Source organism: Myotis nattereri (genome assembly GCF_964212035.1).
Source record: "Myotis nattereri genome assembly, chromosome: 7".
Lineage (NCBI taxonomy): Eukaryota > Metazoa > Chordata > Mammalia > Chiroptera > Vespertilionidae > Myotis > Myotis nattereri.
Window position 1 is genome coordinate 41,129,722 of NC_138082.1, and position 26,432 is coordinate 41,156,153.

The window sequence follows — 26,432 nt, forward strand, 5'->3', positions numbered from 1 at the left end:
GTGGTTCCCTGCTCTCTGCAGGGCCTGCCTGCTCCACACCACAGTACTGCCAAGCAGGCCATGCTGGGTGCTGCCTGCAGGCTACACTTGCCTGCTCCCCAGTTGCTGCAGCGATGGTCAAGCAGGCTGTCCTGGGAGCTGCCTCCTACCTGCTGTCAGTCTCCACGGAGGCTATGAGGTTAATTTGTATACTCACGCCTGATTGGCTGGTGAGCGTAGTGGAAGGACAGTCAATTTACATGTTTCTATTTTATTATATAGGATGGGGATTAAGAAAACCCTAATTAAAAAAAGGGGGATTACTTAGATCATTTCTATTTTCTTTGTGGTGGTAGGAATATCTATTTCAGCATGACTTTTTTTTTTTTTTTTGTACTTTTAAGTTGTTTTTAAATGTTTTTAAAAATGGAGAGGAAATCAGACCAACTAGTGCCTGATAAATATCAAATCAGAAAGACTTCTGTCCATGGAGCTTTTCCAAAGAACAGGCAGAGATGCGTGAGGATATTTTGTTTACTTCGCTGTGGCATGTGCACTGCCTTCCCCAGGGTGTAGTAATCAGGGCTGATCAGCAGCCAGTGGAGCTTGGAACCACTTTGTTCAGTTTAATTGACCTATAAGCCGCCTCTGATATTTCTTTTACAAAATTCTCTTTTTACTTAGTGTGTATAAGTTTATGTTTATTTATTTAATCTATGTTCATTTAGTGCATCTATAATAAAATAAAAATTGGATTTAAAGAATAAATTTTTAAAAATTAAAAATTAAAACTAAGAACTGCACAATTGGTCCAAGTCAACGAATAAAGCAGGAATTTTATTCTTTTTCATTTATGCTTCCATCTGTTTTTATTAGTTGTAATCTCCACAGTGAAACTATATATCCCATTAAATTTTATCAAAATAGTTCAACTGTTTTTGCTGTTGCTGTTTTCTAACCCAGGTGTCTGACTATAAATAGTTTTCTACTTAAATGCATTATATTTTTAATAAATTTCTAAGAATTATCACACAAGGTGCGAAGTTAGGGAATATCCTCTCCAATACTGTCCTCGCTTATGCCTCCAATGACAAATTTGGGGCTTCCCAAGACCACCCTCAGCCTCAGTATTTTGCTGGAAGGGCTCACAGAACTCACTGAAGACTGTTATACTCATGGTTATGGTTTATTAGGGAAGGAGACAGATTAAAATGAGCCATGGGAGAGATGCATGGGCAGGAGGGTTCCAACAGTGGAGCGTCCAGGTGTGCTCCCTCCCAGCGTCAATGTGTGACAACATGCATTAAGTATTGCCAAATAGGGAGGGTCACCAGAACCTTGGCATCCAGATTCTTCACTGGGGTTCGATCACCAAAACCTAGTTGGTTACCCATGTAGTTGACCTCAGTCTCCATCTCCTCCAAAGGTTAACTTATACCAGGTGATTCAAAGACCCCACCCCCAGATCACATTGTAGGTGTGGCTCAAAGCCCTCACCCTAAATCACATTGTTACTATCTGGCTGGCCCAATGCACCTGGGTAAACAAAGACACTTAGAATGCTGGACATTCCAAAGGCTTAGAGGTCACCTCTCAGGAGCCAAGGGCAAAGGCCAGACCTTTCTCTGGGTAAGGTTAACTCTATTACACACAAGATCGACACCAAGGTTCACGAATCCAGTGTCTGACTTTGATCAGCACACCATGGCCTGGTTTACTGGGGGACACAACTAGTACTCTCCATGATGTGGAGTGCTGAAGTTGAAAGAATAACAATCTTTGACTTTCTCTTTATTTATTAAACATGAGTTTAGGAAATAAAACAAATAAAATAAAACAAAACATTACACCCTGGTTGTTGTTTTTTCCCCAGCATGTGATTTAGGTTGGAATTAAAACATTTTAGAAAAACATGTTTCTTCCTTTTGGTAGTTTTTAAAAGTTCCTCCTTTTGCCATAATTGGTGTGTTTCAGTGGTTAGAGCATCAGCCTGAACACCAAAGGGTCTCGGATTCAATTCCTGGTCAAGGGTACATACCTGGGTTACAGGTTCTATCCCCAGCCCTGGTGGGGCTCCTGCAGGAGGCAAACAATCAATGTGTCTCGCATTGATGTTTCTCTCACCCTCCCTCCCTCCCTTTTACTCTACCTAAAAATCAACGGAAAATTTATCCTCGAGATGAGGATTAACAATAAAAAATGTTCCTCTTTGATATTTCAAGAGTTCACACATTCTGACATTTCATCAAGGGGTACTTTTTTAAAAATCTTATTCTTTATGATTCTAGATTTATAACTTTTATAGCTTTAAAATTTCAGGATTTTCTATTCTACTTTTTGTCTTTTTGTAAGCCGCTATCCCTTAGCAGCAGGAAAAAAAAATGTTTAAAAGATCGTTATTCTCTTTTAAACTCTGGACATTCCCCATGTTTGTTTTCCTAAGGCACAGACAGTTCCCCATTCTGCAAACATAAACACTTATGCTTTTAATCCTACTATTGACCTACCATTTTAACTTTAAGAATTATTTAGGGTATACTGGTAGTTTGCGGGATTTATTATTTGGTGATAGCAAATAGTCTCTCTGTGGCTCCCTGGCCTTGTGAGATCTAAGAATAGTCTAGGGAGCACTATTTTTGAGGAGCCAGAACAAATTAAGCTCTTACCGTAAAGTAAGCTCCATACACACAGGGATTTTTTTTTTTTCACGTTTACATGTGTAGCCTTAGGGCCTATTGCTCTACTGACACATACAGATAATACATATTTGCTGTGTCAATAAACTGCTTTCAAAAAGTTAAAAGCCTAACCTTTGCACAGATCTAAAGCAAGCATGTATCAAAGATTTATTGAATTCATTAATGAGAGAAACCAGCAATGTGGTAAAATCAGTTCTAAGGCAGGCCCTGAAAGAACGCTGGCATAAGACTGCTAGGTTAGATTTTAAAAATGGCTGCTATCATCCAGGACAACAAAATTGTTACTATGGGCTTATCTTTTCTACTGCACAAAAATCATTTCCATTTCTACGTAGATAATCCATGTGCATAGCTACAGGACCAGGAAAGCCTTTGTGTAACATGAAGCTGTGAGAACCTTGGCCTCAGTGGGTCCCAGTGTCGGCAATCACCCTGCTTCCTTTGAACTTTCGCCTAGTTGTTGCCCATTCTGGGTCCCCCTCCTCAATATGTGTGTTCAAGCGATAGGCCTCATGATGACTTCCCCAGTTTTCCCCTCCCCTTCCTTCTGTTTGACCCAGCTACATTTAATTTACCCAGTGACAGTGCTTCCCGAGTGCCACAAGCTCCCCTACCCATGACCCTCAATAAGGGCACACGGCCCTTGCTCTGCAATTTCCCTGCCTGCAACGACCAAAATTTGGGCTTTGGGTGAAGGTTTGCTTATTTATATGTCTGGTGCCTGTGCTGGGATGCTGGCCAGAGAATCCACATGTGGCCTCTCTCTATGGCAGTGATGGCGAACCTTTTGAGCTCGGCATGTCAGCATTTTGAAAAACCCCAACTTAACTCTGGTGCCGTGTCACATATAGAAATTTTTTGATATTTGCAACCATAGCAAAACAAAGACATATTTTTGGTATTTATTTTATATATTTAAATGCCATTTAACAAAGAAAAATCAACCAAAAAAATGAGTTCGCGTGTCACCTCTGACATGTGTGTCATAGGTTCGCCATCACTGCTCTATGGTATAGTGGATTCAGGGTGTTGGACTTCTCACATGTTACTCAGGGCTGCAGGCACAAGGATTCTATAAAGTGAGGCAGAAACAGCATCACCTTTGATGACAACCTCAAAAGGCACACAGCATCTCTTCCACATACTCTATTGGTCAAAGCAGTCAGAAACCCACCTCGATTCAAGGAGAGAGAGAGAGCATAGACCTACCATTTGGTCGGAAGGTGGCAGGGTCATTTCATGGAGAGGGATGTGGGCTAGGAGACATTGTTGTGCCATCTTTGGGAAATGGAATTTGCCACATTAGACTATATAATGAAATATGTTTTATAGTTGTCAAGATTATTTTCTTGCAGTTGAGCTATTGTTACTGCCCTGCATTGAGCCAGTCAGATGCAATTTTCTTTGTGATGCCTTTTCTTTTATCTTTTTCCTAATGTTGCATTTTCTTAGTTTGGGTCCATTACCTCACTGATAAAGCTTTTTAAATATTTAAGCTATTCCCAGTTTCCAAATCGTTTTCTCAGGTGCCCATCAATTCCCCGTAAGTGGTTAATTTAAAAGGTTTTTGAAGCATGACTGCATCTGGCACAGGCAAAGCTAAATGTCAACCTTGGAAGCATCCAGTGACATTCAGATGACTCCTTTCCGTATAAGGAACTCGTTTTTCTATCATGTAGCTTACCTTGTGAAAAGAGGACAGAAACAGTGCCTTTCCCACTCAACATGTTTAGTGTTATGAAACAGCTGGCCCTCCAGAGCATGCGGATTTGTTTCACTCCTAATTTCCCCGTGTAGTTGTGCGAAACTGAAGATGAAAATCCCTACTTTACAGAGTTGTAATAGGGAAATGAAACAAAGAAGCTTCTGACATAGGGCATGGCTCATAGTAAGAGCCAATGGTAGCTCATAATAAGAACTACCTTTACATTTTCTGTGACCATAAATCCATTCAATGTAATAAATCTTGATCAAGCTCTTTTGGTGGGTGTGCTGGTTTCACTGGATAGGTCAGGGAGGAAGTGTCCACACTGGGGATGATCTTTGACGAAAGTGACTTCCTCCTCTTTACCCTTTGGGCAGTGGCAGCAAAATGTTCACTTGAGAACCATGATGAAGGTAACTTCAGGAGCTTGAGGTTGACAGAGGGCATCCTTTTTAAAAGGTGGTTAGCCTTCATGGATGTCGATTGGGTTGATAAAAGGGCAATAAAAAAAATTGCACTCAAATGAGATGTCCCTTTGCCTGCCCACCACAGAATAGTACTCACCTTATTGTAAAATATATACATAGTTAGTAAGATGTAATAAAACTTTGAAATATATGTTATGTAAGAAGAAAACACAAAAGTAGGAAAGAATTTTCTTCCATCCCTTGGGATTTCTTCATTTAAAAACCCTCTCTAATCTCCAATTATTGTAATAGCCATTATAAAGATTAAAACTGTTTACTGCATTGTTTTAAACTGTGAGAAAGCCTTAATTGACTTGAATTTGTTGTCTTTCTGTGTGGCAGGTGGTGAAGTTTACCAAATCCTTTGAATTGCTGTCCCCAAAGTGCAGTGCCGAAGCTGAGAACAGGTAGGGCTTGTGAGTTTCAGGTTTGTCTTTTGATCCTTGTCTTCTGTCCTTGGGGTTGGCAGCATTGCATATATTCCTTGAGGAGAGGAGTTGTTCTTTTTTTAGACCAGCAAGTACAGCCAAATATCATCACTGTTCTGTCTTTCAGGGCTTAAACAAAAACTATAATTTAAAAATACATGTGTATACATCTCAAGCTGTTAATGAATGGAGTCAATTTTTAGATATTTCCTAACTACACAGACAGACTATTTTTTCTGCTTTATTCTGTCCTTCATTTCTCTTCTTCCTTTTTTGTTTCCTTATATCTGGGTAATAACATCCCTTGGGGAAAAAGAGTGAGAGTTTCTAGTCATTCACTTTTTTTTGTCTCTAATGTATCTTTGAAGCTCTAACAGGCTAAAAGGGAGGGTTGGGAACAATCAGTGACTTTCTGTTAGCTTTGCACTGCCCTGAATAATAGCTGGGCTGCTGCAAAAATGTATTCTGTTTATTCTTGTCATCTCTAGAGGAAAGGCAAAAAATAGTAAAATTGACCAAAATGCAGGAATATGGAGAAAGACAGGTGAAGTGCTCAGGACAGCATGAGGGTGATAATGATGAAACTGATACTAATGTTAGCAAGATGAACAGCTTTTATTCTTTGAGTGCCAAGTACAGCAGGTACTAGTCTAATCCCCAAATAATCCTGTGAAGTAGGCATTGTACCCTTGCATGACAGAGGAGAAACCAAGGCTCAGTGAATATCTACTTGGTTAATATTTCCCAAATCTTGCTCATCAGTCAGAATCAAACTTGGAGAACTTAGTAAAAACTAAATTCTTAGGACCCAAACTGAGATATTTTGATTCACTGTGCTAAAGATCTATGTATTCAGAAGGCTCCTTGGATAATGCCTGTTTCAAGGGTAATTTGATTTTATACATCATTGCCTTTGAGTTCAGAAATAGAAATCAGTAAATTAAAATGGACACTTTATTTAGTTACTTCACTTTTCGTCAAGTGCCCAAAGTTTAAAAGAAGCCTTTGTTACATACTGTAGAATTCCATTTGTAGGGCATTCCTAAGAACAGAAAGCAGGCCAGTAGTTGTGAGGAGCTGGAGATGGAGAGAGGGGTTTACTACGAAGTGGTACAGGGGAATTTTGGGTTGTGATGAAACTATTTTATATTTTGCTTGCGATAGTGGTTGAGCATCGACTTATGAACCAGGAGGTCACAGTTCGATTTCCAGTCAGGGCACATGCCCAGGTTTCAGGCTCCAGGTTTGGGCTTGATCCCCAGTAGGGTTGTGCAGGAGGCAGCCCATCAATGATTCTCTCTCATCATTAATGTTTCTTTCTCCCTCTCCCTCTTCCTCTCCCTCTCCCTTACCTGCCTTCCCTTCTCCAAAATCAATAAAATTTTTTTTAAAAAGAATAAGCGGAAAAAAGGGTAAATTTTACTGTCTATAAACTACACTTTAAAATGGGAAAAAGGAAAAAGAAACCTTTTTAAAAGCTTTTTGTTTTTTGTATTTTTGTTTAAATCTATATATAATGTTAGCTAATCTATATCTAAAAATATACATAGACAATTACTGATGGTTTGTTCAGCAATTTTCCTAAAATTTAATGTAAAATCACATGAAATATATTGGGGAAAAATATCTATTCATGCTTACTCCTTTAGCTAGTCATGGCCTCAAATAAGTTATCTCTTTCATATATGAGAAGGAAAAGCTTTATGGAATTATTAAAACATCTTTGAAGTCCTAATACTTCACTGTTGTTCTTTTCTATGCTCTTGATTGTGTCCTCATAGTCACTGCAGAGTTAAATATTCTTGGTCTTTTGATTATTTTTAATGCCGAAAGGACTGCCATGTCAAAATGAGATGACCCAAGGCCCAGACTGCCCTTGGCAAACTTTCTAATAATAAAGAAAGAAAGGTCAGATTGTCTTTAAAGAGACATTTGAAAAGTGCCTTTGAACTTTGACATTATGAGATAGTCTTTTTAATCATTCTATTTATGGCCTTTAAATGAATGTAGAATGTTCATTTATCTCAGAAGACCTTTCCTTCATTGTCTAGTAATTTTCCTCTTGTAGATATGGGATCCTTCGGTCATTTATAGGGAGTTAAAGGGAAAAAGACAAGTGGCTTTAGCATTTACTTCACCATGGCCATGGAAGAGACATTGAAATAGGCTATCTGTCTACAAATCACAGCCTGCTCTCAACATCTTGTATATCTTTCCTTAACCTTTCATCATTTAACATCTTCATTATAGATAATGTCTATTAGATACCTTAGTCCTCTGGATGGCGCCTGTGGCTTCATTTACCAATGTTTTCAGGTACCATTTCAGTTCTAATGAACTCTTGTTTAAGGCTTGCTGAGTTTTATTCAGTCCTTGAAGATTTTTCTAAAAACCAGTTTTGTTGCTGACTCATCATTTCTGTTTATTTTCTTATGTGACTAACTCCTTTGTCATGGCCAGTCTCCTCTTGGTCTCCATGTAAGTAATACCAAATCCTTAAGCCCGGTAGCTCAATTCATTAGAGCATCGGCCTGATATGCCAAGGTTCTGGGTTCAGTCCCAGGTGAGGGCACATACAATAAGCAACCAATGAATGCATAAATTGGTTGTTTATTGTATGTGGAACAACAATAATGTTCCTCTCTTTCTCTCTCTCTCTCAAATCAATAAATAAAAAGTAATAAATAAATAAAATCCTTGACAATTCCATCAGTGATAAGATTACCATGATATCATGATGGGCTTCTTCCATAGATAGGGGCTTCTGATTGTTAGAAAGGTATGTTAGAAAGGCAATTGAATTACATTCCTACAGCTTCCACTTGTTTGTTCTAAATTTGTCCATTGGCAGTCATTTTTCTTTGATTAACTTTATTAATCAAATAAAGGATAGGATAACTGAAAGGTACATATTCAGTACCTACTCTGTGCTGGGTACTCTGACAGGTAATGGGGCTACAGAGACTTTAAAAAAACAGCAGTCTCAGTCTTCAAGGATCTCAAGGCCAATTTATAGGGGTAGGAGTAGGTTAGGAATATAATATAAGCATAACCAGATTTGCCAGGCCTCCAGACCATGGCTATAAAGTCCCATTAACAGTGATAATGTATACTTAGCTGTTTGGTCATTTTCCCCTTATAGTTTAAGACTCACAGTCCCTTGCCAAAGCCACTCTTGAAGTAGTTCTGAGAATCCCTGAGATTAAAAACGAAAAACCAATTTTATTGCTAATTCATCATTTCTTCCAAGTGCCTACCTGTAAGTCCCCTCCCTCTAGAGATCGCAGAACAGCATCTGCTGGGTGTGGGCTTCCTTGACCACTCCAGAATTTTCTGGGCATAACTGGACTCCTCACCAGTGTTGTGTCCCCAGAACTGTCTCAGATGCACTGGTGACCTTTCCAAACCTGAGCAAGACTGGGTAATTTGTGCCAAAGCAGGAAGAAAGCTCACTTTCCCTACCATGTGTTGTAGTTTGTTGCATGGCCACAACACAGCCTTTTGTTGAGATCACTTGTATGAGATGAATGGCAACTCACCTGTTGCTTTCAAGATTTTCTGTTTGTAACTGGCTTTCAACAATTTGATCAGGATGTGTTTAGGTATGGCTCCCTTTGAGTTTATTCTACTTGGAGTATGTTGAGCTTTTTGAATGTATAGATTAATGTTTATTTTAATCAAATATGGGAAGTTTTCAGCCATTATTCATTCAAATATTATTTCTGCCCTCTTTCCTCTCCTCCTGTTATACATATGTTCATATGCTTGAGGTGTCTCACATGTCTTTGAGACTCATCATTTTTATGTATTTACTTTTTTTGTTCCTAAAACTAGGTATTTTCAGTTATCCTATCTTCAAGTTTGGTGATTCTTCCTCCTGGCTTCTGCTGTTGAATCCTGTTAGTGAATTTTTCATTTCAGTGATTATACTTTTCAATTCCAGATCTATTACTTGGTTCTTTTTGAAAATAATTTCCATCTCTTATTAATATTGTATATTTGGTGAGACACTGTTATCATATTTTCTTTTGATATGGTTCTCTTTAGTATTTTTAAAAATTTGTAATAGATAATTTAAAAAATGTGTCTAGTAAATTCATCTGGGCTTCAGGGACAGTTTCTTTTGACTGTGTATGGGGTGGGTGGGAGTGGATCACTGCTTTTTTCTTTTTTAAAAAAATCTTTATTGTTCAGATTATTACATTTGTTCCTCTTTTTTCCCCCCCATAACTCCCCTCTTCCCAGTTCCCGCCCCACCCTCCACCCTCACTCCCTACCCATTGTCCTCATCCATAGGTGCACAATTTTTGTCCAGTCTCTTCCCGCATCTCCCACACCCCTTTCCCCCTCAAGAATAGTCAGTCCATTCCCTTTCTATGTCCCTGATTCTATTATAATCACCAGTTCATTCTGTACATCGGATTATTTATTCACTTGATTCTTAGATTCACTTGTTGATGATGCATATTTGTTGTTCATAATTAGTATCTTTACCTTTTTCTCTTGTGTTCATTTTGCTTTTCCGGTTGGGTGATTTTTGCTTCTTGTGCTCCAAGGGGTGGGGAACTTTGTAGCCAGCAAACAGCACCTGTGGGTCCTTCAACGGCTGTGATTTAATAATGTTTCCTAGTGTGTGGTCTTCTTTGTTGATGGTGAACAAACAGGCATTGGGTACTTTGGTGTCCTTGTTAATGGTGATCTTCTTCTCGCCTTCGAACAACAAGAACGACTCGAAGGCAGGAGGGGCGTTCATCCTAGCGCCGCAGCCGCCTCCAAAGCCTCTGCGGCCCCACCACAGCCACCAGGGCACTTGAACGCAATCTTCCTCTTCTTAAAGGATACCTTTCAGCATTTCATATAATACTGGTTTGGTGGTGATGAACTCCTTTAGTGTTTTCTTATCTGTGAAGCTCTTTATCTGACCTTCTATTCTGAATGATAGCTTTGCTGGATAAAGTAATCTTGGTTGTAGGTTCTTGGCATTCATCACTTTGAATATTTCTTGCTACTCCCTTCTGGCCTGCAAAGTTTCTGTTGAGAAATCAGCTGACAGTCGTATGGGTATTCCCTTGTAGGTAACTGAGTTTCTTTCTCTTGCTGCTTTTAAGATTCTCTCTCTGTCTTTTGCTCGTGGCATTTTAATGATGATGTGTCTTGGTGTGGTCCTCTTTGGATTCCTTTTGTTTGGGGTTCTCTGCGCTTCCTGGACCTGTAAGTCTATTTCTTTCCCCAGGAAGGGGAAGTTTTCTGTCATTATTTCTTCAAATAGGTTTTCAATATCTTGCTCTCTCTCATCTTCTGGCACCCCTATAATTCTGATGTTGGTATGCTTGAAGCTGTCCCAGAGGCTCCTTACACTATCTTTGTATCTTCGGATTCTTTTTTCATTTTGCTTTTCCGGTTGGGTGATTTTTGCTTCTTCGCTTTTCAAATCTTTGACTTGATTCTTGCGCTCCTCTGGTCTGCTGTTGGGTGTCTGTATAATATTCTTTATTTCAGTCAGTGTATGCTTAATTTCTAGTTGGTTCTTTATCACAACATCGAGGGTCTCATTAGATTTCTTGAGGATCTCACTACATTTATCGGCGGCTTCTAGACAGTTCTTGAGAGACCTTAAAAGTGTGGTTTTGAGCTCTATATCTTCCATTTCTGTCATTTGTGTCCTGTTTCTTTGTCTCCGCATTTTTTTTATCTTTTCTTGGTGTACCCCCTAGTGGTCTTTGTGCGCAGTCTTGTTGTAGTTAAGCCTTGATTGTTGTCGGCAATACTGGGGGTGATTTGACCTCCATGCTAACTGGCTATGAGAGTCCGCTGTGTCTGCAGTGGGAGAGCTTCTGTGCTGGATCTCTAGGGCGGTGCTAATCTAGTGTTTGCCTGAGGCTATCCGGCAAATGGCTCTGCACAGGGCTTGGGCAGGGCGGGTCCCCGGGGATCTACAGGGTGGGCGGAGCGAGCAGTTATGGCTGCTCTCAGTCCCGTCCCCAGGGGCTCTGCCTCTCAGAGTCCCAGCAACCGCTGCAAACCTCGGAGAGAAAGCTGCCTTTGAGTTCCGACCGAAGCCAGACAGTCCCGTTTGAGTCTGGGTACCTAGAGACTCGCCCGCATCTGGAGCTCAGAGTTTGAGACTCCCTCCCAATTGAAACAGACAACTGCGCCCTCCGCCGCCAGCCCGCTCCGCATGCACTCCGCACCTTAGTATTTCACTTCAGCACTGCGCCTCCTCTGAGTCTCGGTATGCTATTCTCTTTCCTCCTAGTTGTAGAAATTCCACTCAGCCAGCCTTTCTGTGGTTCTGGATGATGTCCGTTCCATCTTTTAGTTGTATTTTTGAAGTGGTTGTTTGAGGCAGCAAACTCCGGCGTTAACCTATGCCGCCATCTTGGTTTCTCTGATCACTGCTTTTTTCATGTCTACTTTCTAATTTCTTTGTACAGCTCATTTTTTTTTTGGTTGAAAACTGAATATTTTAAATAATATAATGTGGAAACTCTAGAAATTAGATTTGTTCCTCACTCACTCCATCTAGGATTTGTTGTTGTTTCTATTTACTGCTGTTTGTTATTTAGTGACATACCTGAACTATTATTTCTAGTGATGTGGCAACTGAATTCTCTTCTTGGTTAGTTTAATTGTCAGCTAATGACCCAACAGAAATTTTCTTGAAAGCCTTGAGCCAGTAAATCTTCCAGGCTTGCTGAGGGGATCAGTGTGCATCTGTGGAATACCTTCATTTTTTTTGACTGAAAGTTTACCTAGCTTTCACTTTCTACTAACAGAATTTCAAGGTCAGCCAGAGTTGAGAGATTAAGTTCTTTTCAGGTATTTCCTGAGCATACATACAACTCTACTAATGTGTATGCCCTTCTAGATTTCCAAAAATATGTCACAGCTTTTCAGAACCCCCTAGGAATATTTTATTCTCATGCTTCTTTTAATTTTTGTGGTCAGCTTCATATCAGTTAGCTGCTGCAACTGTTATGCCTGCCTAAGGCAATTGCAATGTTTCTGGGTTTTAATCCCCACAAATGCCCTAGGAGCAAATTCTGTTCTCAGTGGGTCAGCTCCAAGCCCAGTGGAATAAAGGCAAGCTCTGTGAGTGGAGATTTCCATGGAGCTGCCAGATAGGTCAAATAATGACAATTATCTGGGGATAGGACTGGTGGGGAGCTCCAAATCAGTTTTCTCTGTGCCAGTGGCTACTACGCTGTTGTTTTTCACAGCTAATATGATTATGAGACTGTTGTTTTCACAGCTTCGCTAGAGCTGGGGAGGGGAAATGGCAGAACAAGTAAGTTAAAATACCACAAAACTTGCTGTCCTTACAAAGATTCAGCTGTTTTTGTTGAATAAACACTCTTTGGATTTTTGCAAGCCTTTCCTTAATTTCTGGAGTTCTCAAAAAGTTGCTTTTGAAAATGGTTGCTAGTGTTCCCACTGTTTTTAAAGAACAACAAATTTTCAGTGTTTTTTACTCTGTCAATTTGGAAGGTTTCTCCTCTTCTTTTAACCTTCTTTTTAATTTCTGTATTACCTAGAGTAATAGGGAATGTTAGACAAACTTACATATTGATATAAGACATTATTTCCACAGCATATTATGAATGTATCCTCTTTCTTCAGCCTTCTTCTTTGTGGATCTTCTTTCTTGTACTGTGCTAGAGAACATGAACTGGATATTTTCTATAAATAAAAATATGGTGTCTCTTCTAATTTAAAGGAAATAATAAAAACCTTGAAAATATTAAAAATTAAAACAGCACCATCACCACTACCACCAGTCATCTTGGAACATAAGCAAGATTTATGCTCCTATGTAACTTTAACAAGAACATTAGGACACTTTTTTTTCTACTGTTCATTGTCTGACACATTCAAGACCACTGAACCTCATTATAATCAATACTTACTGTTCCCGTTGAAGAAGGGAGATCCAGATGGCCCTGGAGGCTCATTTCTACCCCCTTTCAAGCTGTTTAGCAAAGACGTGGCTCAGCAGGTCTGAGTTAGCTCAATGGAAGAAGACAAGACTGGTTCCAGACACTGAGCTCTGAGGCTCCCTCTTGGCATCAAGGCCACTTCTTTACTAGGAAGCTCCCATGTTACAGTCACCCAGACACTTCCTGCATTCTGTCCCTAAAAATACACAGAGCGTTATGAGTTAGGGGTGTTTCTACTGACACTGTATATCTGACCTAACCACACCTCTCAGGGAACCATGTCACTATACTTCTGGGCTTGCATGTTCCCTCCTCACTCCCCAGATAACCTCATTTCCTAAAACCCTCCACCACAGCAGTGTGTATGTGTCCATGTCCCGTGTGTATGATGTTAATTGTAAAACTTAAACCTCGTGAAGGAGAGGAAATATTTGTCATGAAGTTGTATCCCTTTCAAGCTCTTAGGAATCTCAAGGACACATATTTCCCAAGCATCTAACATTTAGCTCTTAAAGATATATAATTTCCTTCTTTTCTTTTTCATGCCTTTGAACGTGAAAATTCAAACGAAATACAAACCCTTTCATTACCCCTATTCATTTCAGACCAGTGGGCTTGTCACTCTAGTAAACCTGTCAGGAAGGAGAATGAAGGCTATAAAAACATTCCGTGAACAACAAGATGCATGAATAAGCACTGAGATCAAGCATAATAAAGTAGCCTATGTGGGTCAGCTGTCCCTTAGATTGATGCTACGTAGTAAATAGAATTATGGCAACTCAGAAACCTTAACAATGGCTTTTATATTTGACTCTTGTACTTTCGGTGGCCTCTCACTTACCATGCTTTACTTAATTTTTTAACACAATGAGCCCACTTTTCCATATTTGTTGTGTAGACATAGGCCCAGGACTTGCTGGGAAGATATGTCCTCAATCCAGACCAAATGGATGGAGGTAGCTGCAGTGTTCCCAAGGAGAGGTGCAGAGGAGCTACTTCACCATCTAGCAGGATATAATTCCAACTGTGTGCTCTATTATCAACGGTTTTGCCAGCTAGCATATTGTCTCTTCAGCTCCTCTCCAAATCTGACATTGTTGCCATGGTAAAAAACAGTAACATCTCTCCTTCCCCAGGAAATGAAAGGTTAAACAGAGCGTGTCTTACCTTGGTGTTTTAATAAAAGAAATACTAATATATTTGTGGTATAAGGAACTGATGGAGAGGTTTCTAGGTGCCATGCATTCTTCAACATTATATTATTATATCATCAAAATAGCCCTATAAAATGAGTTTTATTTCTCTTATTTTCCATTATGGAAACTAAGAATCAGAGTTACTAAACTTTATCCTTAGTTTCACAGCTAGGAAATGTTGAACCAAGATAAAAAAAAAAAGAAAAAGAACCCCCCCCCCCCAGATTTGCTTGGCTGTAAAACTAATCAGTTGTCACTAGACGATGAAAAATTGTAGGCACCAACCACTCACAGCAATGCTGAGAGTCACAACACACTTCCCCAAACTGACACCAACTACGTGGAGTAATAAATCTCATCATTCTAATTGTGCAACTTGAGGAAATGAAGGATAGAATGTGTGTTCTTTAGTCACCATGTCTTAATTTCTGATAACACAGAATGCTTAAAATGAGAGAAGAGTATGATGAAGTGCCCTAAGGCAAAACCTTAAAGGCAAGTCCAATTGCAGGTCATGAAAAGCTTCAAGGAACTTCTGCAACTTAGAGCATCTTTCTCTCCTACCACAGTGTAAGAACTGACAGGCTGCTTTTGCTTGCTAATTAAACTTGCATTACTTTTTGTGACTAAAAGACTTGTTTGGTAACCTTCAAAGATATACTGAAACCAGTAGGAGATTATTAATGTCCCTGTTTTGGGTGTTTGAGAGTCTCCTACTGAGGTCCTAGCTTTGAGTCCCACTGGTATTGACTTAGTTTCTTAATCTCTTAATTGAAAGACAACTTCAAATAATGTTGCCTAGCTTGAGGCTTACAGAAAGGCCAAGAGCTTACCTGAGAAGGAAACATAAGGAATGGAGTTTGTCTTTGTGAACCAACAATCAGATAGACCTCTTCTGAATGAAGCAAAATGGCAAATAGTATAGATACAACCTATAGATCAAAAATAAGTTTTTGTTTGCAAAGCGTAAAAATATCTGTTCTAAAGAGTACTTAGAGTGTCTGACTTTTCACCGCTCTGAATCCTACCTCCAATGGATAATACTCAAGCTGTCAGAGGGCAATTGACAATGAGAAGATAGATTGTGCCTATGTTGAACCTAATGTTCCTAAACCATTTTTACTTAATGGTGACACTTTTTATTAATGATTGTTAGCACATTGAGGAAAGTGTGTTAATTCAGTCTCGAGAAATTTGAGGAGCCTGGGAATAATCTGAAGGATGTATCCAGAAAGTACTTGGAAATATATATATGGAATTTAGGACTCAATGGGCTGCTGATATGGATGTAGGAGTCATCAGTATATGTGTGGTTGTGGATGCAAAATATGTTCATGAAATCACACAATATATTGCTTGACCTCTTCTACTAGTATTGTAGCCTTATTCATCACTTCTACCGTGTATCCTGTTTTAGCATTATTCATCACTTCCACCGTGTATCCTGTTTTAGCTCTACTGTTTATCATATCAGTACAGAAAACCTCACACTTCTAAAGCTTTGCTCATGCTGTGGTTTTGTCTGAATTGTTTTTACTTTCTCTACCAGATGAACTCTTACTAATCCTATAAAGACCAGCTTACACCAACTTCTTTTGTGAAGTGCTTCCCCAAATACCATTCCCAACCCAACCAGAATTGATCCTTCTTTTCTCTATTCCCATAATATCTTGTACATCCTTCCATTCGGGTATTAATCACAATCCATTGTCATTGTTTGTGAGCTTCCTGAAAGTATGGACTCTCTAGCTTCTGCCTGTACTTCTTTGTGTATAAGTTAGGGCAGGACGAGCTGACTATCCACATATAGATGGGTTCCCATGTGCCAATAACTCCTTTCAGCAAAAAAGTCAAAGACCCTTATTGATCACTTCATGCAAGATTAATCCCACTACCGTCTAGGAGTTAGTGGGGGTCCAATCAATGGTCATTCTTGAAAGAGGGAAATAGTCGGAGTCTGTAGTGAAGACTAGAGTAAACTCTGGTGTTACGAACACAAACGTCAATACAGACACAGTCTAATGATTAACATCATTTTATTCAGATATTTTGTCTTGTAATTTGGAGACTCGCCTTGAGACTTAATTCTAAAAACTAGTCAAGTTTATTTTCATACAGTTCTCTGTGTTTGAACTTTTAGCTAGGGGGTTTTTCAGACTGTCAAGGAGGTGAAGTTACTTGTTCTGTGGTATTTTATTTTGTCTTGTTTTGCTTTACTTGTGTCGATTTTTCTCATACACTACTCTGCAACTTGTTGACCCTGAGGTTTCTGTGTACTTCACTGACCCTCACTTCAGGGGCAGCTATATTTTCTGTAACAGCGTAATTCCCTCTTATCTCTCCACAGTCAATATATTTGAGCTCACAAAGGTCTGTTTGAAGTCAGTCTGAGTCTCCCACTTGGAAGCAAGATGCCACTGAAGGAGAATGTAGACTGCAGCCCTTCACGGGAAACTCGTTTAAAAACCTACATCTTCCTATGCACCTGGTTCTAGTAAAAAACAGCCTAAAGGATTTATAACTCATTTGTTGTTATAAATGAACCCTAGAATTAAAATAAGCTAATGGGTAATTTTTACTTGTTAAGGAGTATCACTGAAGTTTATTTATATGATATTTATTTTACTTTTCTCACACATTTCAAGGATTTTTAAATGTTGCTACTGTGTTTTTCTTTATGTCAGATTTTTAGAAAACATTCTCATTGTAGGTGTCAAAGTAGCATTATGTCTTGAACGTGAGGAGCTATTAAAGATGGACAGATATTAAAACAAACAAATAAACGGATTTTGGGAATATTTTAATGGTTTCTCAACCACCTTTTGATTTTTACCAACAAATGATTGTTATCCAGAATTCTAAGCCATTTCCTCCTCTCTTTTAGATCCCTGGTGTGCAGTAAGTATATTGGCAAAATACACAGATATCCACCAACACACACACCAGACATCCATTTGCATGAGGTGATTGATAAACACTTCTTTCTTTTGCTGAAAGAAGGAGATGGTCCACAGGAACCCATCCGTGTATGAATGGTCAGCTCAGCCCTACTCCCTACCTATTCAGAGATGGGTATGAGCAGACTAAAGAAGCTGTTTTATGAGGAAACTTGTGACAATGTAGACACAAGCTCATGGCCTTAGGAACTAGGGGCCAAAGCACTCTGCAGAGCTTAGGGAGAGTATTCTTCCTTTAGTCCCTGAAGCTTTGGCGCTCAAAGAGCCAGTGTCTGCCCCCCCTGAAGAGGATTCCAAGCAGTGGGCTTTGACTAGGGGTCTCAAGTGAAAGAATGTCTCTCTAGAGACTGGGGTGGGGAGAGGACTTGAAGTTGCCTGTGGTCTTGCAGTCCTGCACATGGCAGCTGAGATCCAGTGAACTGATGCGATCTCATTTATACCCACAAACTGCAGAGGAATCAAATGATTGATATGTTTCTAAACTGTGGTAACTCACCTTATCTTGGTTCTGGCCCAAACTGAAAACCTTAGTGCTGGATTTGTTGGTCTTTGTTACCTCTGGTCAGATTTGGGGGGGTCTCTACAAAGTTGGTTAATTCAGTTTTGGATATTAACTTAAGCTTCCAAAGCCTATTAAAAATAAGACCTATTAGGAAATATTAGTCTTTGACCCTTTTGATTGGGAAGAAGTCACACAGAATAAAAGGAGCATCGTAAATCTGAAGGAGCTGACCTTAAAGGACCCGAAGGAAAGACCTGATCCTCTAAACCAGATGTGTCCCTCAAGAAGCAGAAGTAATTGGGACCCTTTCCTTTGTGATCAAATTCACAGCACCATGTTGCTGAAATGTACAAAAGGGAACTGCCTGCCACATGCGTAATTTACTTTAGAAGTTGTTAAAAAGTTGATGCTTTTAAAAATGTTTACTATGGGCTAGATAATGTGCTAAACACTTATATAAATTATTACTTTAGTCTGCACAATAGCTAAGTAGTAGTACCATGCCTATTGGATAGGTGAAGTGTATTTAACTTGCCTGAGATCATTTTTTTAGTAAGTGGCAAAATAGATATTTGAATCAGGTATATCTGACTCTTAAACTCATGCTTTTAATCATAAAACAAAATTCCTTTTGTAAGGAAAAGCAAGGTTTTGAAAGCTCTAACTCACTGTCATGATTTGCATTACAGCAAAGCATCAGGATTTGGAAGGTTGGATGGTGCAAAAGCCAAAACGTGATATAAATACTAAGTGACAAATCAACCTCCCTGACTGTCTCTCTCTGACAGTCACACTGGCCCTTAATTTATGTCCCTGTGCACCATGGAACTGAAGAAAGGGAGAGGTGGTTTTCAGAAAATCTGTTCGCACTGTGGTAGCCATAGGTCAGTTCATCTCTCCCCTCCTTTCCGAAGCTTTAGCTGGGTTGCAGCTCTTGCAATGGTTTCTCCCTCCCTGCATTTCTTCCACAGTCATGATTGGTACGGTTGACTTGGCAACCAGACAACACAGCCTTGTGATGAATTCTTGACTTGAAATTATGTATTGTTTAAGTGTCAGTGTGCTCATTTCTCATCTCCCCATTGGGGCAACAACCCCCAGGAGGGCAAAAACCATAGCTTATACCTTTTAGAAACCAACTCAATAGTGCCTGTGCGCAGTGCCTTGCTCAGAGTCAGGTCTACTGTCTACTACACTGTTCAGCAATTTTATAATGATTTCAATACATATGCAGCCCTAGTTAAATCAGATCTAAGCATGTTTTGCATTTAAAATGAATCTTTCAGGAGCCCCTGCTCAGTGAGTATTTCCATCATCACCTTCTTTGAGAATTCTGTTAATGCTGGTTTATCAAATCCAAAGTTTTTTCCTCCCTCTTCCTTTGCCAGCATTCTCAGTCTGAAATGTTTCTTATCTGCGTCATCTTCCTGAAACTCTATGTTGTGTTGACTGTCCCTCCTTTTCTTTAGGTGAGAACCCAGCATTTTTGCTCTACTCCTACCCGTTGGCTCCTTCCCTGAGAGGCAGGCAGCAGGAGAAGCAGAATGATCTGGGGCTTCGGAGTCACACGTGGTTGAAAATTCTATCTGCACTGAGGGAAACTTAGCTGAGCCTCAGCTTTCTGGGCTGTAAAATGTAGAGAATTGCACCCATCTCGTAGGATGTATGTGAAGTCAAAACAAATTCGTTAGGTAAAGCACCCATCCTGGCCTTTGGCCCACCATAGGTGGTAATGAATTTGTTTGTCTTTTTAAAATACCTTCTCTTTATCCCCTCACCTTTTATTATTGCCTTTCTTCTCATTCCTTCCCCTAGATATAGATTTCTTTATATGTATCCTCCCTGAGCGGTCGCATCCATTGTATTCTCCCCAAAGATGATCCCAACTCTGTTTCAGTGCTTTCAGTCCTGAAGATTTGATAGCGGTTCAGCAATGAATAACGTGTTCCAGGGTCACAGAATGTCTTTAATCTTTCCAAAATCCCCATCAGAACACTCGCTTCTGCTGATAGTGCCACAGGCACACAAAGGTGAAATGCAAGCCCCTGCCGCCTGCCCACCGAGCCCTGTGGAATCCTCTGCAGCACCTCTTGAGTGGGCAGCAGCATCATCTCCCACCGGCACAACTTCCATGGTGTACAAGGACCTCTCCCACCTTCAATCTCTCGGAGCCAATTCTTTTTGCACTTTGTCCCCTAAAGCACAGTTTGAATTATGTTACTTTCCTGATGAATACTCTTAAGTGAGTCCTCATTGCCTATAACTTAGGTTATAACTCAGCTCTTTGGTCAAAGCCTTCACCTTTGAGCCCAGAACTTAACTTTCAGTCGCATTCCTCCACAGTATGCATCCTGTGCTCCCATCAAAGGAGACTAATCGATGTTCCAAGAACACACCCTTGTACTCCGCTGCCGCTGCCTTTGTGTCTTGTTCCCGCTGTTTCCTCCCCTATCCATGCTTTCCTCCTCACCCCTCCAATTTCTCCTTGTACTCTGGCCCATTCTGGAACACCCAGGTTAAAGACTTTGGACACTTGTTGATAAAACTGGCTCCTTCCTTGGTGCCCCTTCACCACCCTCTGCCTCCCCTACCCAACCCTTGTTTCCTCAGGCTCCTTCCCTGACTCATCCCCAGGGTCCTGCTGTAGCTTTTCTTCCTCCCAAACACTAGGTCAGCACTTTCCACACTGTTTTATCACAGAACACTTCTTAAAAATCATAGAATTGAATACAGTACACAGACAGTACAGAGTGTATTGACAGACCAATTCATTGCTGTAAGAAACATTCAGCCACACCCTTTTATAAACTTGGCAATGACTCCATGAAGTTGGATCATCATACCATGTGCATATCACGTTTCTTCCTTTTTTTTTCTTGTGTTGCAACACAACATAAAGTTTCGCTTCTCACAGGTATAACCAAGAGAAAATGAAACATGAACCTTATTTTTATTGTTCCTTTGCAGGTTTTTTTAGAAAGGAAAAACTTTTTTTTATCTTTGAAGTCCTCAGCTTTTTACTACTTCAATTTAGGCACCATCTGAGAAATATGACTCAGCTTTTTATTAAAACTTCCATTTTTCAGGCAGAGATCCATAGATATTAACTGTATGTACTAGTAATGTGTAATATGCAACAAAGGGTTAATAGCATCACAAAAATATGTTGAATTTATCAGATAGAGACCAGCAATCATTACAAGTGAAATATATTAACGATGGCAAATAATGCCTATGCTTCCCACTCATTCATGCATCCAGGGCCTCTCCATGCCAGGTCCTGGCATTCCCAGTAGGGCACAAATTCCACACAGGCATATACTTGCATAACAACAAAGACTGTGTACAGTGTGTAGTGTTTTGCTTACCTATAAGGCAGTTTAGATTTAAAAGTCAGTAGAGTTGTTATTATTCTTGCTGTACTACACTCATTAACATCTCCTGGACAAATGTAGTTTGGAAAACATTGTCCTTGTATACTTGCTTTCATTTAGATATTTTCAGTTATCACCTGCTAAGCCACAAATCTAACATCCTCCAAGAAAATTTACCTTGATATTGCTAATTTGGACAGTACTCAAATTTGCATTTCCACAGCTCCTGGCTGTCAGAGTTCAGTATGTACCAGAGAAGAAATGGTGGAAGGGAGGGAGGAAGCAGGGAATCTTACCGATTCTTACATTTCTGTAAATTTGATGTTTGTTGTGAAAGTGATAAAAGGTCAAGTTCACAAAATCATTTAGCATAAAATTTCTAATTTAAGTTAAATATGAGTATAATTTGAATGATTGAAGTGAGGGGTCAGTAGAGATAAAACAGGCTTTCTAGTGAGATTTGGCAAGTAGGAAATGTGCTTTTGTTAAAAAACATACTCTGAGACTACAAAAATAGTTACATAATTTTAAGATTACATATAGTCTAGACCAGTGGTCGGCAAACTCATTAGTCAACAGAGCCAAATATCAACAGTACGATTGAAATTTCTTTTGAGAGCCAAATTTTTTAAACTTGAACTATATAGGTAGGTTCATTGTCATTAACTTAATTAGGGTACTCCTAAGGCTTAGGAAGAGCCACACTCAAGGGGCCAAAGAGCCACATGTGGCTCGCGAGCTGCAGTTTGCCAACCATGGGTCTAGACATACTCTTTTGCTACATTTAAAAATTTGTAAATTGTCAATTTATTTTCTAATTTCCCCTCATTCTTGGGTTTCATTTTTCTTGGTGCCAAACATCTAGTCTGATTAGTTAAGGGGAGAGGGCTGGGGAGGCCAGTGGAATTTGTCATGGCACTGTGCTGGCTTTCTAGCCTCAGTTTTGGTCATCATCTGATTATCTACCTTATGTCTGCCTGCTTTGGGGCCTAAATACAATCTAGAGTTGCTCTCTGGATCATAGAGAATCTATCATTTGATTATTTTACACTAGAGGCCCAGTGCACAAAATTTGTGCACTGGCGGGGAAGGGGGGGGGGGTGGAGGAGTGTCCCTCAGCCCCACTTGTGCCCTCTCACAGTCTAGGACCCCCCGGGAGATAACCACCTGCTGGCTTAGGCCTGCTCCCCGGGTGGCAGATGGCAGGCCCGATCCCTTGGTGCCTGCCCCACCTCCCCGGGTCACGCACACGGCAGGGCCGATCCAGGGGTGGGACGCCACCCTGGGTCAGGTCGCACACGAGATGCCCCAGGTGGGTCGCACACAGGATGCCCGGATGGAGGCCGGCCGGGTGGGCTGGCTGATCGCTGCTGCAGCCCCCGACCACCGGGTTGGGTCACACATGGACGCCCGCCACCCTGGGTTGCAGATAGCAGGCCCGGATGGCGGCAGGGCAGGTGGGATGACGCTGTCCTGCCCTGCCTGCAGTATGCAAATTAGCCGCCATCTTTGTTGGCAGTTAATTTGCATACCATGCTGATTAGCCAATGGGAAGTGTAGCGAAGGTATGGTCAATTACCATGTTTGTCTATTATTAGATAGGATTATAACAGGTGAGTCTTTTTGAAGTAGATTCTAATAATTGTCCTGCTGTTGTTCTATGACTAATATCACTTACCCTTTGTAATGAGGATAGATAGTCCTGCTTTCAGTGTAGTTTTATAGGGTTTGCTTTCAAGCAAGCTTATGTTTCTCTCTTTTCTTACCGCCTGCCTTGGTGTCCTGATAGTTTCAAAGAAAGCATGGAGAAATCATCATACTCCGACTGGCTGATAAATAATAGCATTGCAGAGCTTGTGGCCTCCACAGGCCTTCCCGTGAACATCAGTGATGCCTACCAGGACCCACGCTTTGATGCCGAGGTAAGAGGAGTCCTTGTCCTCAGGAGTCTAAAGGTTCAGTTGTGACTCTGTTGATGGTTTGCTGGTTGAAGCAAAAAAGGGACATCATACAGATTGTCAGCAACCCTGGAGTTTACTGGCAATTCTTTTGCATTTTCCCCCTCTGATTGGATTGTGTGCATTGCCTACAGTTGATTGGCAGGAAAATTTCCTCTCTCCACCCTGATTTGTGGCAAAGTGGCTATTAATGTATTAGTCTGATAGTCTTTTATGATTTGGTACATTTTATATGAAATGCACCCATATTCATGTACCCATGCGTTAAATGTACCCATGTATATTTTATATTAATCATAATTAGTATTAAACTATGAAATAGCTAATAATGAAAATGTGTTATATAACATAGTTATTTCCCAACACATACTAGAACAACTACTGTATTTTTAAAAATTTCTCCAGAGCAACAGTAAATTGGTTTGTTATTGTTTAATGTTAATCATTGTGCTGATATACGGAATATACTAAAGCAATATAGGCTCTGATTTGTAGAAGTTTAAAATGTGAGATAGTACAGAATATCAAACAGGTGAATTTACCCAAACTTAACAAATGTTTTTACGTGTATTCAATAAGTTGTAAGTTTACTTTTAATTTACTGAAGAGTTAGGGAACAGAGATGAGTTAATGTGGCTGAAGGGCCGGGTGGATGAGGCTGGAGAGGGAAACAGAGGCCAGATCACTCAAAGCGGTGAAAGGCATGTTAAGACATTTAAGTATTTATCCTGGGCAATTGGGAACAGTAGTTGGGTTTTAACTGGGGGAGAACCAGGAGCTATATTTTAGAAAGATCACACTGCTACAAAACAGAAGGTAGATTAGTGATAAGAGCTGAACATTTAATCTGTGCCGCCCTGAGAAGTAGGTGTCATCATCCCCATTTTACAGACGCTGAGAGCTGGTCTCTGATTCTGGAGACAGACAAGGATTCAGTCCTAGTCTCAGAGTGCACAGCCCTTACTCTCTTCCTTCTCTGTGCTATCTCCAGTGTGTGACTAGAACATGACAATGGCAGGGAACCCGGAAGCTAAGTCTAATCTGTGTTTTCAGTCAGATCATCTTCACAGATCTCTGCAGGGAAATTTTTAATTCCCTAAACTCACCGCCTCTCTGCAATTGCCTGGCATTCTTTTTCTCCAGGCTACATCCTCCACGTATTTCTCTTCATTATTGAACATCGGTTTCTTTCATGAACGCCCAGGTGGAGTTCCGTATTGCGTGTCTCTCCTGTGCGCTCCTTTAGCTGTCCCAGTGCTGACTGCCCTCTAGCTCTGTTCGGTCTATTTCATTAAATCTGAATTTTGCGTTATCGTCTTTGGGAAAGCGCTTCTCCTTTAAGGAAGGCACCACTACCTTGGTTTTATGCCTGGCAGAAAGGAAATGATTATAGATGTCCATATTTGTATATGGTAGCAATGCCTGATTTTATTAAGCTTGGCCTCTGGCTGTGTTTCTTTCCTCCTTAATTTTAGAAAATACCAAAGAACAGATTTCTAAACACAGTTTTATGAAGTGCTTTCAGTCTTCTATTATTAACATCAGTAATAACTGAACAAACAGAAAGGCTAGCTATGAAGAAACAGCATAAATTGCCAATTTATTGTTACAATGTCAACATGTTAGATTAGATGTCAAGGGATGATGATTGCATGCTACCCCACATTATTGCACTAAATTTGGTATGGATTACTATTATTTTGCTCTTAGCTTTGGACCATGAAGTCAAATTTTGGAGAAGCAAAAAGAATCAACAAACTCTACCATTTTAAAAAGTTGGTTCATAAGATATAGTGTGTAAAAGTATAGCACAATATGATTCAGTAAATACCCACCATCCAGTTTAAGGGGAAAAAAAGATCATTACTTTTGAGTTATTGTATTAATCTTCCCTAATCCCATCTTATTTATTTTCCCCCAGAGGTAACCACTATCCTAATTTTAATTTAATGTTTCTTTGCTTTCCTAGACAGTTTTATCCCATAGATTTGAATCCCTGCAAAATATGTTGTTATACTTTACATGTCTCTAAAATTTCTACAAGTTAAGTTATTTACTGTGTATGGTTTTCTGTGGCTTGCTTTTTTGTTCAACGTATAATCCCTAGTCACATGAATTTATAATTCATTCATTTATTTTCACTGCTGCAAAGTATCCCATTGTATGAATATGCCTCACTGTACTTGTCTACTGTGTTGTTGATAGACATTTGAATTCAGTGTTTTGCTGTCTCTAAGTACACAGGTGCAAGAGGTTTTCTAGGGTCTGTACCTAGGAGAATGACATGTTGGTCATAACTGATAAGCATCTTCACCTTTATAGGAAATGTAAAATTCTTGTCCAATCATTGTTCTTTTTTCTCATGAAAAACAGCCGTGTAGCTAGCATAATTACTAGTAATATCTCAAGAATACTTCTTGCTAATACAATGTAGTGAGCTTGAATGTACCATATCCTTATGTCTATAGGCAGACTCTTAGCACGTCTCTTCCTGATTAGTGATGCAGCTTTTTACATTTTCTCCACACTTAGCTTTCCATCCCAATAAGGGAGACTGCCCAATGATCCATAGAAACAACAGTGTGGACTGTTGAGCAAAAAGGCAACAATTATTTCTGTGGGATTGAGCATAAAAATTTCATGCCCTGATCCAGTCGTTAGAAGCAATGATGTCTGAAAACAGTAAACTGTGGTAGCTGAAGCAGTGACTATTTTGTGAAATCACATTCTACTCTATGATAAAATGTGTATTTATTTTAGACTGTCATTATTTCTTGGGTTTCTACCAATGTACTTTCAATCTGCCACACAGCTAATACTAGATTTTAAATGAAAATCTTAAGATGCATTATATCATGATTTTTACATGATGTGTTTACATGGTACTTGAATTTAAAGTTATTTTATGTTTCTCTTCTTACGCTGAAGAAAAAAAAATGGAAAGGAATTTATCAATATAAATGGAGATGAGAGAAGGGAGAGAAGAGTGAGAGAGATGTGGCATTTAGTAGATCTGTCCTATAAATGTGTGTATATGGTGTGTGTGTGTGTGTGTGTGTGTGTGTGTGTTATGTATCACACCAGAAAAATCAAAATTATTTACCTGCTTAGGCTCTCTTTCTTCTCAAGTATATTTTCCCCAGTAACAAATGCCAGCTGTTTATTTTAATAATGAATGAAATGGGCCCTGACCGGTTTGGCTCAGTGGATAGAGCGTTGGCTTGTGGACC

At 39.8% G+C, this 26,432-nt stretch overlaps 1 protein-coding gene across 1 annotated transcript in view; it reads left to right on the forward strand.

The window, feature by feature from the left end:
- Positions 1-26,432, forward strand: part of PDE11A (phosphodiesterase 11A) — a gene marked incomplete at both ends in the record, with an annotated part of 286,244 nt that overhangs the window by 113,239 nt on the left and 146,573 nt on the right. The window contains 2 exons of the mRNA XM_081095861.1: positions 5,193-5,257; positions 23,034-23,166. Coding sequence (XP_080951987.1) covers positions 5,193-5,257; positions 23,034-23,166 — 198 coding nt within the window. The remainder of the gene's footprint in view (positions 1-5,192; positions 5,258-23,033; positions 23,167-26,432) is intronic.